This window comes from Maniola hyperantus, chromosome 9, assembly GCF_902806685.2.
Source record: "Maniola hyperantus chromosome 9, iAphHyp1.2, whole genome shotgun sequence".
In the NCBI taxonomy this organism is placed as follows: Eukaryota; Metazoa; Arthropoda; class Insecta; order Lepidoptera; family Nymphalidae; genus Maniola; species Maniola hyperantus.
Genome location: NC_048544.1, coordinates 2,299,134 through 2,314,759, shown reverse-complemented (window position 1 = coordinate 2,314,759; position 15,626 = coordinate 2,299,134). Strand labels below are relative to the sequence as shown.

The 15,626-nt window shown below is 35.9% G+C and overlaps 1 protein-coding gene across 1 annotated transcript in view; it reads left to right on the top strand.

Moving 5' to 3' along the window:
- The first annotated feature begins 212 nt into the window (after window positions 1–212).
- The window catches only part of plx (PTB_TBC1D1_like and TBC domain-containing protein plx), a 60,553-nt gene continuing 45,139 nt past the window's right edge, over window positions 213–15,626 (top strand). The window contains exons 1-4 of the mRNA XM_069501028.1: window positions 213–448; window positions 2,400–2,525; window positions 9,455–9,543; window positions 10,176–10,281. Of these exons, the coding sequence (XP_069357129.1) occupies window positions 2,406–2,525; window positions 9,455–9,543; window positions 10,176–10,281 (315 nt within the window). The 5' untranslated portion in view covers window positions 213–448; window positions 2,400–2,405. The remainder of the gene's footprint in view (window positions 449–2,399; window positions 2,526–9,454; window positions 9,544–10,175; window positions 10,282–15,626) is intronic.

Here is a 15,626-nt window from a genome sequence, read left to right as displayed (position 1 = left end):
CAAGCAAGACTACATGATACCGACCTACTGTACCTTATCTGATCAAACTGACATTACCATACCGACCAAGGAGGTTGGAATCAAGTTGAAATAATGCTTACAAACTTTTGGCGTAGTGGTACTACTAATTCAAATAGATAGCGCTGAATATTATCACTAAATTCCCTAATGAGGAGATGAAGCGAATCTTGTTGTTGCGCTCGCTAGAACTTGTTATCCCTTTCAGTTCTGTGTATCCTTTCAATGTTTTGGTTGTGAAAAATCGTAGAGTTGAATTTAATTTATAATTTTTCGCGTAATTTTCCGATATGGTTTGAGTGAAAATTTTGCAAAAATGTGTTTTTGGTGAAAGCCTTTTATTGCGCGCGCTATAAAATACAAAGTGTTTTTGTCCGTATTATTGATTTTGATGTAATCGTGGATTTGTCCTGTTTTCGTATGCAAATAGGTTGGTCATTTTGATTTTACGCTATGTTTTATTAGGATAGATATTATTATATGTAATGTTACTTTACCACCATAATTATTTTGTGACTTGACGAAAATTTTATTTGTATTATTTAGGTAAGGTTTGTACCTACCTAATAATTTATAGATTTTTTTCTGTTGATTGCTAGATAATTCTATAATAGTACCTACTTGTTTAGAGAATTTGATTAGTACCTATATAAAGAGTAAAGAGTGTAAGTATATAACTTAACTATTATAATGTTTAAGTATACTATTATTATTATATAAGTATGGAAAGTTATTGTTCTGGGATCGATTCCAGATTTTCGTAACAATCTAAATTACCTACCTAGGTAGTGTACCTAGGTACTAAGTACTTATATATTATTATTATTATCAATATTATAATATTTAGGTAGGTAGGTACCTAACTATAATAATAACTATAGGTACTTACCTATTTTTATTTTTTGTACCTATTAATCAACCGGTTTTATAAATTTATAATAGCTTTAATTTCTGATATTATATCGCCAGTCTTAAAACTGGGTTTAAGACTGGCGCACACTGTAAAATTAGCAAGTTCACATGCAAACTTTTTGTTTGGGAGGAGTTTATTTCTTTTACGATGATACGGAACCCTTTATGTGTGAGTCCGACTCGCATCAAAACTCAAACAAAACATAAATGTAATGTAACGCGTAAGCGACCAGTCGCTTAAGTCTTTCTATTGGTATGAATAGGATATCTATTAATATGATAAGAATACCGGGGCACTCGGGGTACTATCCCGGGCGCGCAACTCTAACTTTTCGGAGCGACGTGTAGCAGGGTCATCGCGGGGGCTGTGCGGGTGTGCGGGGAGTCCCCACCCCGATTGCCATCTCGACCTGTCGCGTATATACTTAGTAGGTATAATTACGCGCACTTTACTTAATTAACTTCAATAATCCACCATTAACCTCTACCTCAAGCGTTAATGGTGTTAATTACTTTAATTCCTACCTCGGGTTTTCTATTTCACTATGTTAATAATATTTCTTATGTGTATGTGTGTGTGTGTGTTTTTTTTCATTTTTTTACTATACTTGTCATTATTACAAGTGTCACTGCACCCCTGACCTGATGTATATGTGTTTGTTATGTAATGTCTTTAAAAATTTAAAAAATTTATTAGAACTAGGTACCTGTTTTCGGAACTAGTAAAAACGTTGTCTCGGAAGACACGGCCTCCAGCTCGGAGAATACAAAAACAAACTACTGACTTATATCTACTAACTAAACTAAAGTACCTACTAAAGAAAATATAAGGCAAATAAACAGGGATTTCGCATTTATAATACTTGTTAATATGGACATTGAAGAAAATAGGTAGACCATTTTATAGTGGGGTCTACCAGCAGTGGCGTGCACAGGGTTTGAAGCCAGGGTAGGCATTAGTTAGGTAGGAACCTGTTTACTGGCAGGTCATAATGTTAAAAAAGATTGCCCATTTTCTTTGGAGCTTTGGCCCCCCCCTAATATAATTGTTGTGTCACCATGGTTTTAATTTTATTTTGTAGACAAATAATTAACTCTTTATATTCTGCAAACGATTTCTATTTATTCACCCTGGTTATAAAGAAATCTTATTTTTTATATTGCTGATATTGAGGTTATATTTAATTAATACTTCTTCACAATAAATGCATGTTTACGATTCTAACTGTAATTGTGGATATTTTCAATAATAGAGTGATAAAAAGTCGTTATAAAACATAATCGTAAAAAAATAACACATTTAAAAAAAATTAATTTAAGTTTTGACACGACGCCACAAAAGGGGGCCCGTTCACGGGCGATCTCCTTTGCATTGAGCTATTACAACTGGGGTAAGCAGTGCATTTATGCCTCTATGACCTGCACGCCACTGTCTACCAGCCTTATTTTGATTTTGTTTTTTTTTGCAGGTCATAATGAAGACCAGGCTGACGTCGGTGACGTACCTCGGCTACACAGCGATGGACCGCCGCTTCTCCATTTCCATGTTGCCCTGGTTGTTGAGGGAGATTCGGGCTACTGGCGTCAGAGAAAAGGTAAACAAACAAACATCCGTTTGGGATGAGGAATTCGAATAGAAAATCTTTTTCGTACATTGACTCATTACTTCGTAAGGACTAAGAATGGCCCTGGCCATTGAACAAGCAAAATGGCACAGACTCATTGGTCCTAAAATGTTTTGTTTAACACCAATGCAACCTCAGTGACGTCTGGATTTCAAACGGGTCGTTCATTAGTATCTAAGAGTTGGCGCTGATTTATTTGGTTCCATAACCGTGAAAAATTTTGTTCGCTTGGGCATATCTTGTCATTTATATCAATGTTTTCGTCCAATTCTTTCGACTTAGCTTCTAAGAATTGATTTTTGTATAAGTCCCACAAATTGCTATAGCGCTGGAACAATGTCTCACGACGTCATTTTACCGTCAGCCGAAATAAAAATATACCATCAGCTGGAAACTTCAGTCTAGTGCTGACGTCACTAAACAGGCGGCCACGCGCATTAGCAATTTGCGGGACTTATAAAAATTTTATTATTAGCCATGTTAAATGACTAATATTCCCCTTTCCTCTCCAATTAAGCGTCAGGCTTGTGCTAGGAGTAGGTACGACAATAGTGCAACGGCCGGGGTTTGAACCGTCGACCTTTCGGTTTTCAGTCCACTCCTATATTTTGTTGCGCTCATTTTGTTGCGCGCGCGGACTAGCCGCTGACAACATCAAGTGCTTTGCGTCGTATTATTTTTACATATTTCTCTAGACAAGGCTTGTGTTTTGCAATAAATTGCACATCAAAATAAACGTGACTGTTTAGTTAATATGGTGGTGGAGTTATTTTATCGAGAACTGTCCAATAAAGTATCTAAAATAGTGTAAATACATCTTGGAAGTGCACTTAGTAATAACTTGTAGTGGGTAACGGCGGGGTTACGTGTGTTTTGTGTTGGTACCTGCACACCGCCGCCGTGCCGCCGCTGGAGCAATAATTGCAGCGTAAGAATACAGTTCACATCGTTGTGTATTTTACAAGATATTTTGTGCAAAAATGAAGTGTGCTGGATGCTTAAAGTCTGCTAAAGAAGCTACATCTATCTGTTGCAATTCATCGGCATGCAATAGACGTTTTTGCAATACCTGTATAGATGTAAATTCGTTGGCTCCGGACCGAATAAATAAATGGATGTGCCCTGAGTGCTCTGTACAGGAGAGAAAAGGGCAGGACCACAGCTCGACCCCAGTTAGAAGCAGCTCAGACAATCAGAACATAACGCATCGCAAAAAAACAGGCAGTACTTCCGACGCCGTAGGCGTCTCCACCAACTCCGACGTGCAGTGCCTTTTGACAGAAGTAAGGCTACTCACGCAGGAGATATCTTCTCTGAAGAACAGGCTAGAGGAGGCTACCATATCACTAAACCGCTGCCATGAGAGACTCGACGTATTTGGGGCCTCCATAGCCTCAAACGAATCTCGCATCAATACCCTTGAAAGCCGTAACAGTGAAATAGATACCCTAAAATGCAAGGTTAGTGAACTACAGAATGAAATTAACATTCAGGCACAGAATAATATTAAAAACGAAATTGAGATCTGTGGCATCCCGGAATGTAACAATGAGAATACAACCCACATAGCTCTGGTGCTATCGAATAAAATCGGTGTAGAACTTAAAGAGCAAGACATAGACTGGTCAGCTCGCGTAGGGCCGCGTATCCTGTCAGCTGTGGATTCCACGGGAAACGCAAGGAAACATCCCCGCCCCATTGTTGTGCGGTTACTTCGTCGTATTAAGCGAGATGAAATGCTTAAAGGTTCTAAAACGCGCAGAAATATCACTAGCACCGATTTAAATCTATCCGGACCTGCACAGAAAGTCTTTGTTAATGAGCGGCTCACTGCGAGAAACAGGCACTTATTTCGTCAATGCAGAACACAAACAAAGCAGATGGGTTATGATTTTTGTTGGTGCAGCAACGGGTCTATATATGTACGTCAGCGAGAGGGGAAAGCTGCTATTGTTATTCGTAGTAACGAAGACTTGGACCGTCTCATCAATAAGAATAAATCAGCCCCGAATGACACAACACTGTTGTAGGCTTTTCTGTTATATACTTGTAAAAATATTAACCCATAGTGGAAATATAAATTTTACAATAAAAATTATGTCATTACATTTGTTATTGTCACGCTGCTGTACATTAAACGCTGGAAAGTGCAGGAGAATTGTCATAAAGTATATAAGACACATGCAACTATTTTATGATAAAAATAAGTTACTAAGCTCTGTAATACCTTGTAATTTAAATTATGTTAAGCTATGTTTGTTATGGTCACGCTGTTGTGACTTAAACACTGGAATCTGTAGGAAAACTGTCATAAAACATGCAAGACACTATTGTTTTCATCATTTATTAAAAGCTATAGCGCTATTTTATGATAAAACTAAATTATTAATATATTTTGTAATACTACTACTTCATGTTTTAAATTATGATAAGCTACATTTCCTACTATTGGCAAGCTGCTATAAATTAAACACAGGAATGTGCAGTAAAATTGTTATAAAATATAGGCACTTTTGTTATAATCACTTATTTAAAATTATTGCATTATTTTGTGATAAAACTAAGTTAATAAACTTTTTGATACTATTATTTTATATTCTAAATTATGATAAAATAAGGAAATGCCTTGGAACTTTGCATTTTTTGCTCACTGATAAACTACTTATACTTAGCGTAATATTGTATAATTTGTACCCCAATGAGATGTTAATGTTTGATGGAATAGTTCTAACGTTCTACAGAGTTTTACATAGTTATAAGTTGTCGATATCAGCTGTAAGAATGGTACATATCTTGTTTTTGGTTGGGCTGCTTAAGTTCATACAAGTTGTTTTGAATATGTTAATTTTACTCCACATAAGCATTAAAACTGTACTTAATGACATAGATTTTAATCATAATTATTATAAAGTTACTAGTAGGATGCATCCCCACAATTATACTAATCATCTCTATATGTTTCTTATGTACACTAATATGTGCTATTTTAAATACATTAAATATTATAATATGTCATTACAATCATACACAGTAAAAAAGGTTTTTATTCAGTTAAAACTAAAAAACAAACTTTTAGTATATTTTTACATTCAATTATTACATTCAATCATAACATACAAGATAGTTTAGCGTCTGATATCGATCAGCATACCTCGGTATCCTGTACGCAAGTGGCTGATCCCGACGCATTTTATAATACATACATGTCAAGCACAGATACTTCCGTACATTACTTAAATATATTACACATGAATATTAGGAGTATAAACAAGAACCTAGATGATTTTCTTGTCTTCTTAACTCGATTACAAATACAACCAGATATACTCGTTTTCACTGAATGTTGGACGCAGTACATAGCTAACCCGCCACAAGTTGATGGTTACTCGAGCTGTCACACAAAAAATAATCATAACCAAAATGATGGAGTTATTGTATATATAAGAACCCATATACATATCTCAACCTTCGAAGTCTCAATTTCAGAGGCCAACTGTCTTATATTTACTTTCCAGGACATTCATATTATAGCAATATACCGTCCAGCTGGCTTCCGTAACCCGCAACCGTTTTTAGAATCTCTTAGTACGTTTCTGGAAAGTAAAGATTATAGGCGAATTATCTTAACTGGAGATCTAAACCTTGATCTTTTACCTGACAGTCACTGTCCTTATAGCCAAGAATATCAAAATATTCTCGCGTTGAATGCTCTTATACCAGCTATTAATTGCCCCACGAGAGAATTACGTTGTCTTGATCACTTTGCTATCAAAAATATAAATAACTCGAGAACCTTTGTCTTTGAACCTTCTATTACAGACCATGCCCCTATTTTGTTAAGTCTAAAGCTACGCAATAAAATAATGAATTCTTCAACGCATAATATAACTAGACATACTCACAACTACAAAGCTATGAAGGAATGCTTAATCCAGTTAGACTGGGTAAACTTTTTCAGCTCGAGCGACACGAATTTTGCAGCAAATTTCTTAGTAGATAATATTAAAAATATAATTGTTAGTAATACACATGTTTTAATTATTCCTAAAAAACTAAAACCTATTAAACCATGGATTAACTATAGTATTGTTAAATGCATGAGAAAAAGGGATCGCCTGCATAGAATTTTTAAAAAAACTCCAACAGAACTAAATAAAATCACATATACGCAGTATAGAAATACCTGTAACTCCTTACTGAAGACACTTAAACGAAATTACTTACAAGGAAAATTAAAACAAAATGCAGGTAATTCTAAAGGCACTTGGGATACAGTCAAAGAAATTTGTAACTTACCAACATCAAATGCCCCTGCTACAGCCTTAATAAATATTATGAATACTCCTAAGGAGTCATTAGCACAGGTAAATAAGTACTTCACGAGTATAGGGGATAACCTGGCAACTACAATTATTAATAAGTTAGGAGTGCAGTACAAAAATAATAACACCAATGTAGCATACGATGCTCCCCTTAATTCGCTAATGTTCTATCCCACTGATATATGTGAAATTCATAAAATTATTTTAAAGCTTAAACCTAGTAGTGCTCCAGGTCATGATCAAATAGCAACGTACTTCATTAAGAGGTTTAAAAATTTACTCTTAGAACCCATAGTTCATCTAGTAAATACAAGTTTATCTACTGGTGTTTTCCCAGATAATTTCAAAAAAGCTGTCGTAGTTCCAGTATACAAGAGTGGAGACAAGCAGTCCATCTCTAATTACAGACCCATATCACTATTGAGTGTGTTGAGTAAGATTGTGGAAAAAGTGGTAAACGTCAGATTAATAAAGTACCTTGAACAGACAAATCTCCTTGCATTCAATCAATTCGGTTTTAGAGCTAATAGATCAACCCTGGATGCGGTACTGGATGTGACCAATTACATTACAAAGTGCCTTGATAGGAGAAGAAAATGTATTGGTATTTTTCTTGACTTACAAAAGGCCTTCGATACTGTGTCAATCCCTATCTTGCTTGACAGACTCTCCAACATGGGTGTTAGGGGTATTACACTGGATTGGTTCAAAAACTACCTTAAGGATAGACAGCAATGTGTTAAAATAGGTGATGTTACCAGTGAATTTTCTAACATTACATACGGTGTCCCCCAGGGGAGTGTTCTGGGCCCCACCTTATTCCTTACTTATATAAATCCGCTTTGTAACCTGTCCATAAGATCGGGACGCATATTTTGTTTTGCCGATGATACTGCGGTTTTATTTGAAGGCAATGATTGGGAAGAAGTGAAGTTTCTTGCTGAAGAAGGACTTAAACAAATCACGACATGGTTAGAGGACAACCTACTTACTATCAACACTGCGAAAACAAAATATATATGTTTCACTCCATCAATTAGAAATAATCCTGACAAATACTTTAAACTTCCTATCCACACTTTTCCTTGTAATCGGAAAAGTGGCCTAGGCGCTTGTTGTAGCTGTGACATACTAACTAAAGAGGCTACTGTTAAATATCTTGGAATTACATTAGATGAGCATCTTAACTGGTCAACTCATATTCATAACACCTCTAGTAAAATCAAGAAACTTATCCCACTGTTTAGAAATCTAAGAGATATTGCCCCTATTGAAACAACAATGATGGTCTACAAGTCACTATGTCTTTCGATTATGACCTATTGCATATGTGCGTGGGGTGGGGCTGGCAAAACTTTTATGTTGCGTTTAGAACGCGCCCACAGAACCCTACTAAAAACTATTTTTGAAAAACCATTTAGATATCCCACTGACGACTTATACAAAGGATGTAATGTACTTAATGTCCGGCAACAATACCTATTTTCAATAATTTTGCGCTTCCACTCTGAAATCGATCCCAGCACTATAGACAATAGCAAAAGAGTAATCAAACTTCCTACGCACTCTGCAAATACATGTTTCGCTGGATCACAATATGAATTTAGCTCATCATTGGCGTATAATATATTTAGCAGGGCTAACAAAGATATCAAAATATACCAAATAAATAAATTCAATTTGACCAAAGCAATTAAAAGCTGGCTGGCATCCAAAGGCTATGAAGAAACAGAAAATATTTTAAAAATTAGAATATAGTTTGCGCGCGCGCCCACTCACATACACACACACACACACACACGCTCACACACATATATACACACACACATACAGAAAACACACGTACACACACTCACTCTTATCTATAATTTAGTATAACATTAGGTATAGTATTAGGTGAGGTATAATATTAGGTTAGTTTTTAGGAAACTTGTAACTGCCTTTCTGCAACACAGGTTTTTTCCTAGTGCAGAGGGTAGGAAACTCGTTCTCTTACCTATAATTTTAGTATAATATTAGATATAATATATTAAGTCCTTAGTTTTAAAAAAACTTGTAACTGCCTTCTGCAATACAGGGTTTTCCTAGTGCAGAGGGTAGGAAACTTGTTTCTTGTGCCTAAATTCTAAATTCAAAATAAATTATTCTTATTCTTATTCTTATTATACCGGTTGAGCTATTGATATTATAGGTACTGATAATTTAACTGTTTCATAAACCTAAGTGTTAATATTATAAATGCGAAAGTGTGTCTGTCTGTCTTTCTTTCTGTCTGTCTGTCTTTCTGTCTGTCTGTTTGTCTGTCTACTAGTCTTTCACGGCCCATCCGTCCAACCGATTTTGACGAAATTTGGTACAGAGATAGCTTGGTTCCCGGGGAAGGGCAAATGCTTTTTATCCCGTAAAATCAAAGAGTTCCTATGCGATTTTCAAAAACCTAAATCCACGCGTATGAAGTCGCGGGCATCATCTAGTTTCTAATATAAGTACCTAACATGTAAAATAGCATAGCGTATATCTAGGAAAAGTTTGCCAAATTATGGGTATTTTCAATATGTACATTTTTTTTGTCCACAGCTAAGTGTAGCCATAGAAGATGGGTGCCTGAAAGCTTACAATGGAAATTTTGAGCCCGTAATAGTGCATCGAGCTGTGGATATATTGAGGTAAAATAAATAATCAGTACCCATATTATAATTGGGAAAGTGTGTTTGTTTGTTGGTTTTTTGGTTTGTTGGTTTGTTGGCTTGTCCTTCAATCACGTAGCAATAGTGCAACGGGTTGACGTGATTTTTTGCATGGGTATAGATAAAGACCCGGAGAGTGACATAGGCTTTTAGTTATCTCGGAAAATCGAAGAGTTCGAGTTTTAAAAAATCTAATTCCACGCGAACGAAGTCGCGTGCATCAGCTAATAGTTCTTTATAAAAATATGGGTACTGAAATAATTATAAAAAACTGACTTCCAAAACCATTGCAAATTAAAAAATAACTTTTGTTTCTACACATGTATGTTGAAGTCGGGCGACCTTCTTGCTTTGATTTCTAGTTGCTTTTATTATGCTCGTTAATTTTGCAAATCGGTCCAGAAACCTCGAAAAAATCGGTGTACATGCATAAAAAAAAAAAAAAAAAATGACCCCCCATTAGGGGGATGGAGGACTGGATTCTGGCGGCGCAAGACCGGTATGGAAGTCCCTACAAGAGATCTATGTTCAGCAGTGGACGTCTGTCTACCAGTTGATGATAATGATGATAATGCCTGCTTCAGTCGCTCATAAGATCTTTGTTTGTACAGGGCCAGTCAAGTGCCTGGAAGACCGAACGAGCTGTTCTACATACTCTTCAATGAGAAGGAGGGTCTACTCCACTGCTATTTGTTTCGAGCCAGCACTGCCAATGAGGTAAGTGGTTCTAATGGCTCCAGTCAGTGTTTCCATATGTAAATTGAGAATTACCGTGTTCAAGGGTTAAAATTATGGTGTTTTTAGATTAAATTACGGTGGATTAGCTAAAAGAATACCGTGTAAATTACCGTGTCATTTTTAAAAGAAAAAACGTCACGAATTAGCTTTTTAATCAGCTATTAATATTATTCTGAATCTGACTCTCCTAGCATAGCAATATCTTTTTCATATACGGATTTATTCATATTAATATTTTGTTAAATCTCATTAGTTTTACATTTTACTCCTTCCTAATTGCTTGAATAAGGACGAAATACTACTATTACGCAGTATATTATGAATTTTTAACGTGATTTTGTATTACGGTGACACGGTCAAGGTAATGGCCATATTACCTTACGGTAGATTAGGGCTGAATTACGGTGCATCTACGGTAATTACCGTGTACATGGAAACACTGGCTTCAGTACACACTAGAAAGGGGGGGGGGGGGGGGCCCCGCTGGCCTACAAAGGTTTAGCGCGGGGACTGTGCGGGGCGTTCCCTTCCCTTCGAGCAGTCCGTGTACATTATTTAACGATCAACTGGCTCGAACAGTCCGTTGCCAACTGCTCGAACAGGCCAACTGCGGCCGTGTATAGGCCACTCTAACCGCCGTACTCAGAGTCGCTAATCGTTACTTAAGATCTGTCTCGTTTAACTCAATCTTAAGTAACGATTAAGCGACTCTGAGTACGGCGGTAAGAGGCGCGGCTTAATAATACTTTACTGCCATGATCCATCCATTATTATTTCCCCTAATCTATTTTGTCACGCAAAGATAACTTATGTAAATGTTTTGCTATTTTTACACCTCATTTGACCGATTTGACTTAGTCAAACTAGTTATTAATCACCGGCCGTGTTCGCTATAAAATTGTACAAAATCACTATTCACTCCTCACGCGCTATTTTTAACAGACTTCCAAAAAGGAGGTGGTTCTGAATTCGGCCCGTTTCTTTTTTTTTATGTATGTACATCGATTTTTTCGAGGTTTCTGGACCGATTTGCAATTTTGTTTTTAAATCAACAGTGAATGTTTTAACTCTATGGGCACAGCCTTATTTCGTTAAACTGTGCTATGGGTCAACTGTCATGTCCAATGTTCACCTTTAAAAATAAGGACTAAAATCGTATTTTTGATATGAAATTTGACACAAAAAGTTAAAATGGCGCGTGAGGAGTTAAATTTTACATATTATGTTTAAGTTTATATTTATATTTACTTATATTTATATTTATATTTATATTTATATTTGCAAAGCGTGGTGTCATATAGTTCAACCAATATTTCTTATATGGTTCGAATCTACGGTCTTTCCGAATTCAGCCTACCCTTGACCGACAAACTGAGCCTTGATTATAAATTATTATACTTAAATATGTATTTTTTCCTTCATACAAATAAGGTAAAATATACAAATAAGGTGACTGTATAAATCAATTAATTTAAACTAAACAATGCACGATTGACATTCTTAAATGCCGGAACTAAAAGCGCGGGCCTTGGGTATATTTTAAATTTAGATCACCTATTGCCACCTTATAATCAGTTGGACATCGTTTTTTATGTGCTTCGGATGCAGATTGCATAAAGTGAAGTTTTCTAAAAAAAAACTGTCTATTGCGTTTTGTTTTACCGCGCGAATTATTTCGCCTGTTTTTCATTGGAACGTTTTAAAGTTTTTAAATCCTTTGGATGTGTTTTAAAAACAAGTGACTTTTAAACTGTGAAACTTTTTCAAAATACCTAGAGGTTTTTTTGGATGGTTTTTTTAAAATATCGGAATTACGTTTTTCTTTCATGATTTATTAGTATGAAGTGAATTAAATGAACAAAAACGACAGTTACATCAACAATTTTTTCTGAGTAGACCTACCTAAAGCGTTGTTTTTTTTAATTTAAAAACATTGAACTTTTGAACTTTAATTTTTTCTTATGTAGGTACGTACCTACCTATTGTATGTACCTACCTACGTTTAATCTCAACCTTAGGCTATCCAAAGTCCATAAATTATAAGTGAAGTGATACCATATAAAAATTAATCAAAAACTCATCAACTTGTTGGAATAGATCGCCAAGATCAAGTGACGTAGTACGTAAGTACGTACTAAATATCGTCATTACAGCTAAGAATCAACATGTTGAATTCAGTATGGTATTCGTTGTCACAGAGGCCAGCCGTGTATAGAACAGTTTCACAAATATCCAACGCGGAATTTTGGATCGGTGCCCTGTTGATATTGTTCGCGTGTGAAATGGACCTTTTATACTTCCACATACTACATAGTGTGGACATGGACTTATACTCAATTTTATAGAACAAAAATATTTAAATTTCGAATTCGCGGAATGGAATCAAAATAGAATCCGATTCGAATGCCAAACATAACATGGACAGTGCACTGTGTTTAATCACTGCAAGTTAAAAAAAGACAGCTGCAATTTCTGTGCATTTTTATAGTTACTTTACAACCTATCTCGTTTTGTCACCGAGTTCAGTTTATACATATTGCGCAGAACAAGTTATATGCTTATTTAAAAGAGCCAATGGAAATGAGATTCAGGCGTCCAATGTAAACAGAAAACATCTGATTGTGTTCCAATTTCAAAATAGGAGTTCTATTTTCGAAGGGAAAAATGTTGCCTGAAATAATAATATCGATATAGAACACCGATTTATTCGAGTAAACTGTTTGAAATAAAAATATCGAAAAAAAATTAAGGAAAGAAACTAGTTATGTTTAAGTAGTAAAAAAATTCCGAGTGTGAAAATTTGAAATCGACGCAATACCGAAATCTTGGTAGGTGGGTAGGTACCTATATCGGAAATCGATTTTCGATCGTCAAGGTGCTAATGTTTTTTTAATTGAGTGAAATACCTTTTTTTAAACTGGTTTTACGGCTCTGGGTTCTAGCCCTTTTGAGCCTAGTGAAATACCTAAATGCTGTTTTATTCAGAACAATAGGTATCCTATTTATAAAGAGCTGGAAGTTATTGCAGCAAACTTCAGCAAAAGTGGTTTATTTTGCTGACTGATGACAAGAAATTTTTGAGTTGTAAGTATTTTGTTCGTGTAATTTAAGCCGTGATAGCCCAGTGTTTTTTTTTTTTTGAAAGAATATTAGCCATGTTAAATGACTAATATTCCCCTTTCCCCTCCAACTAAGCGTCAAGCTTGTGCTCGGAGTAGGTACGACAATAGTGCAACGGGTGGGGTTTGAACCGTCGACCTTTCGGTTTTCAGTCCACTCCTTTACCCGTTGAGCTATTGAGGCTCTGATTTGATCTGGTTAAGACGTCTTCTATTCGGGAGGTCGGGTTCGATCCCGGGCTTTTCGGAGTTGTGTGTGCTCTAATTCTAACTTTTAAGTAATTAAATAATTTGAAAACATCATGAGAAAAATCTGCATAGATACTTGAGTTCTCCATAATGTTCTCAAAGGTGTGTGAAGTCTGCCAATCTACACTTGGCCAGCTGGTCTATGGCCATGACTATTTTATTTTTCATTTCAAAAAACCTGTTGAAACTATTATGAATGTTGTTTCAATTTATTGCCGACTTATCAAACAAATTAAATAAATAGAATGGTGATGATGATGACGAGTCGGCAAAGCCATAATATTATTGTTTACTTTAATAGTTATTATATTATTCATAAAACCGTAGGTTGTTAGGTTAGGTATTTTTCTCACTTATTATTCAAATTTATAAAGGCTTTATCATTTAGCGCCTCACGATGTTGCATTGTTTGTTCATCACGTTCGTGTTTATATCTAAGGGATCTTACACACGAGCGGCAGCAATAATGGCAGAAGTATCTACCTACTTTATTATTTTAAGCTTATTTCGTGGTTTAACGCCATGTTTTAATGTAGATAACAGGTACATACCTACCACGATTAATTTGGTGTTTTTGTTTGTCGATATTTCAACCCAATTGCACGGGTCGTGGTCACGACGGGACTGCGGTGCAGCGAGAGATGAAGTTCGAGCTGTCATGGGCAGTAGCGAACAGCGGGGCGATTGTCTAAAACTTGCATCAATCATTATTACAATCTCAATTGGCTGAATTGAAATGAAAAAAAAAATAAAAAAAAAAAATGTGCGATTCTTGTTGCAACATTGCATTGTGGCCAATAGTGAGCGAGCATTAACCAATCAGAGATGATTGCGATCGTGACATTGTAGCTGTCAAACAACCGCGGTAGGGCCACTGCCCTCTTGCATGCGACTTTCTTTATTCTACCATATTATATTCTAAATGCCTTAGCAGGTTAGAATAGTTGAGATGTATGGGGTATCGTTAGAATTCTTACATAATCCCACGTGACACTGGCTGTAAATTAAAAAATCAATATCGCGACTATATGACGTCATTTTCAAATGTGATTTTTTTATTCATTTATAAACACACTAGCTTTTACTAGCCCACGACTTCGTTTTTTTGTTCATTTATAAACACACTAGCTTTTAGCTAGCCCACGACTTCGTCCGTGGTACATAATATGTAATTTATAGCGTATGTTACTTCTAAATAACGTAGCTTTCTAATGGTGAAATAATTATTAACATCGGTTCAGTACCTAGTCAAAGTCAAATAATTTATTCAAAAAAGGTAATAAATTACAATATTTGATGGTGAGATGTTGGATTTGTAAGATGATATAGTGGCTACGATGGTTAGAGCTAGTTTCAGAGTTTATTGATTACAAACATACATATCTTTCCTCTTTATATAAATAGCAGTGCAAACCACAGGCAAGTTTTTTCTAAAACTTTTTTACAACCCTGCCCCCCTAGCATGGGCAGGAGACAAAAATTTTATCCCCCAATTATATCCACTGACGAGGGATAAAATTTACTTGTCCACCTCTCAAAGCACGGCAACAGGGGAGAGGAGAAGTTTATCCCTAATTCGGGGACAATTTTATCCTCGACATTAGACGTGGGTTTAAGTTTATTCTCATAGAACTTAAAAAATCAAAACATGTCTCGCGGTACCTGTTGGGTTTAGGTTATGTTTGGGTTGTGTTTGGGTTATGTTTGGGTTGTGTTTGTGTTATGTTTGGGTTGTGTTTGGGTTATGTTTGGAATATGGTTGGGAACCCCAACATAAACCCAACATAGGTCCCAAATACCAATTGCCATTAACCCAATAAAGGTAAAGGAAAAGATCCAAAAATCGAAAAGTCCCCCGTTTTATTCACTGTGGATAATTATATCCACCCGTGAGCCCATGCTCGGAGAGTGGATAAAGCTGTCGGAGGGGATAAAGATTTTATCCTTTCCCCGGGG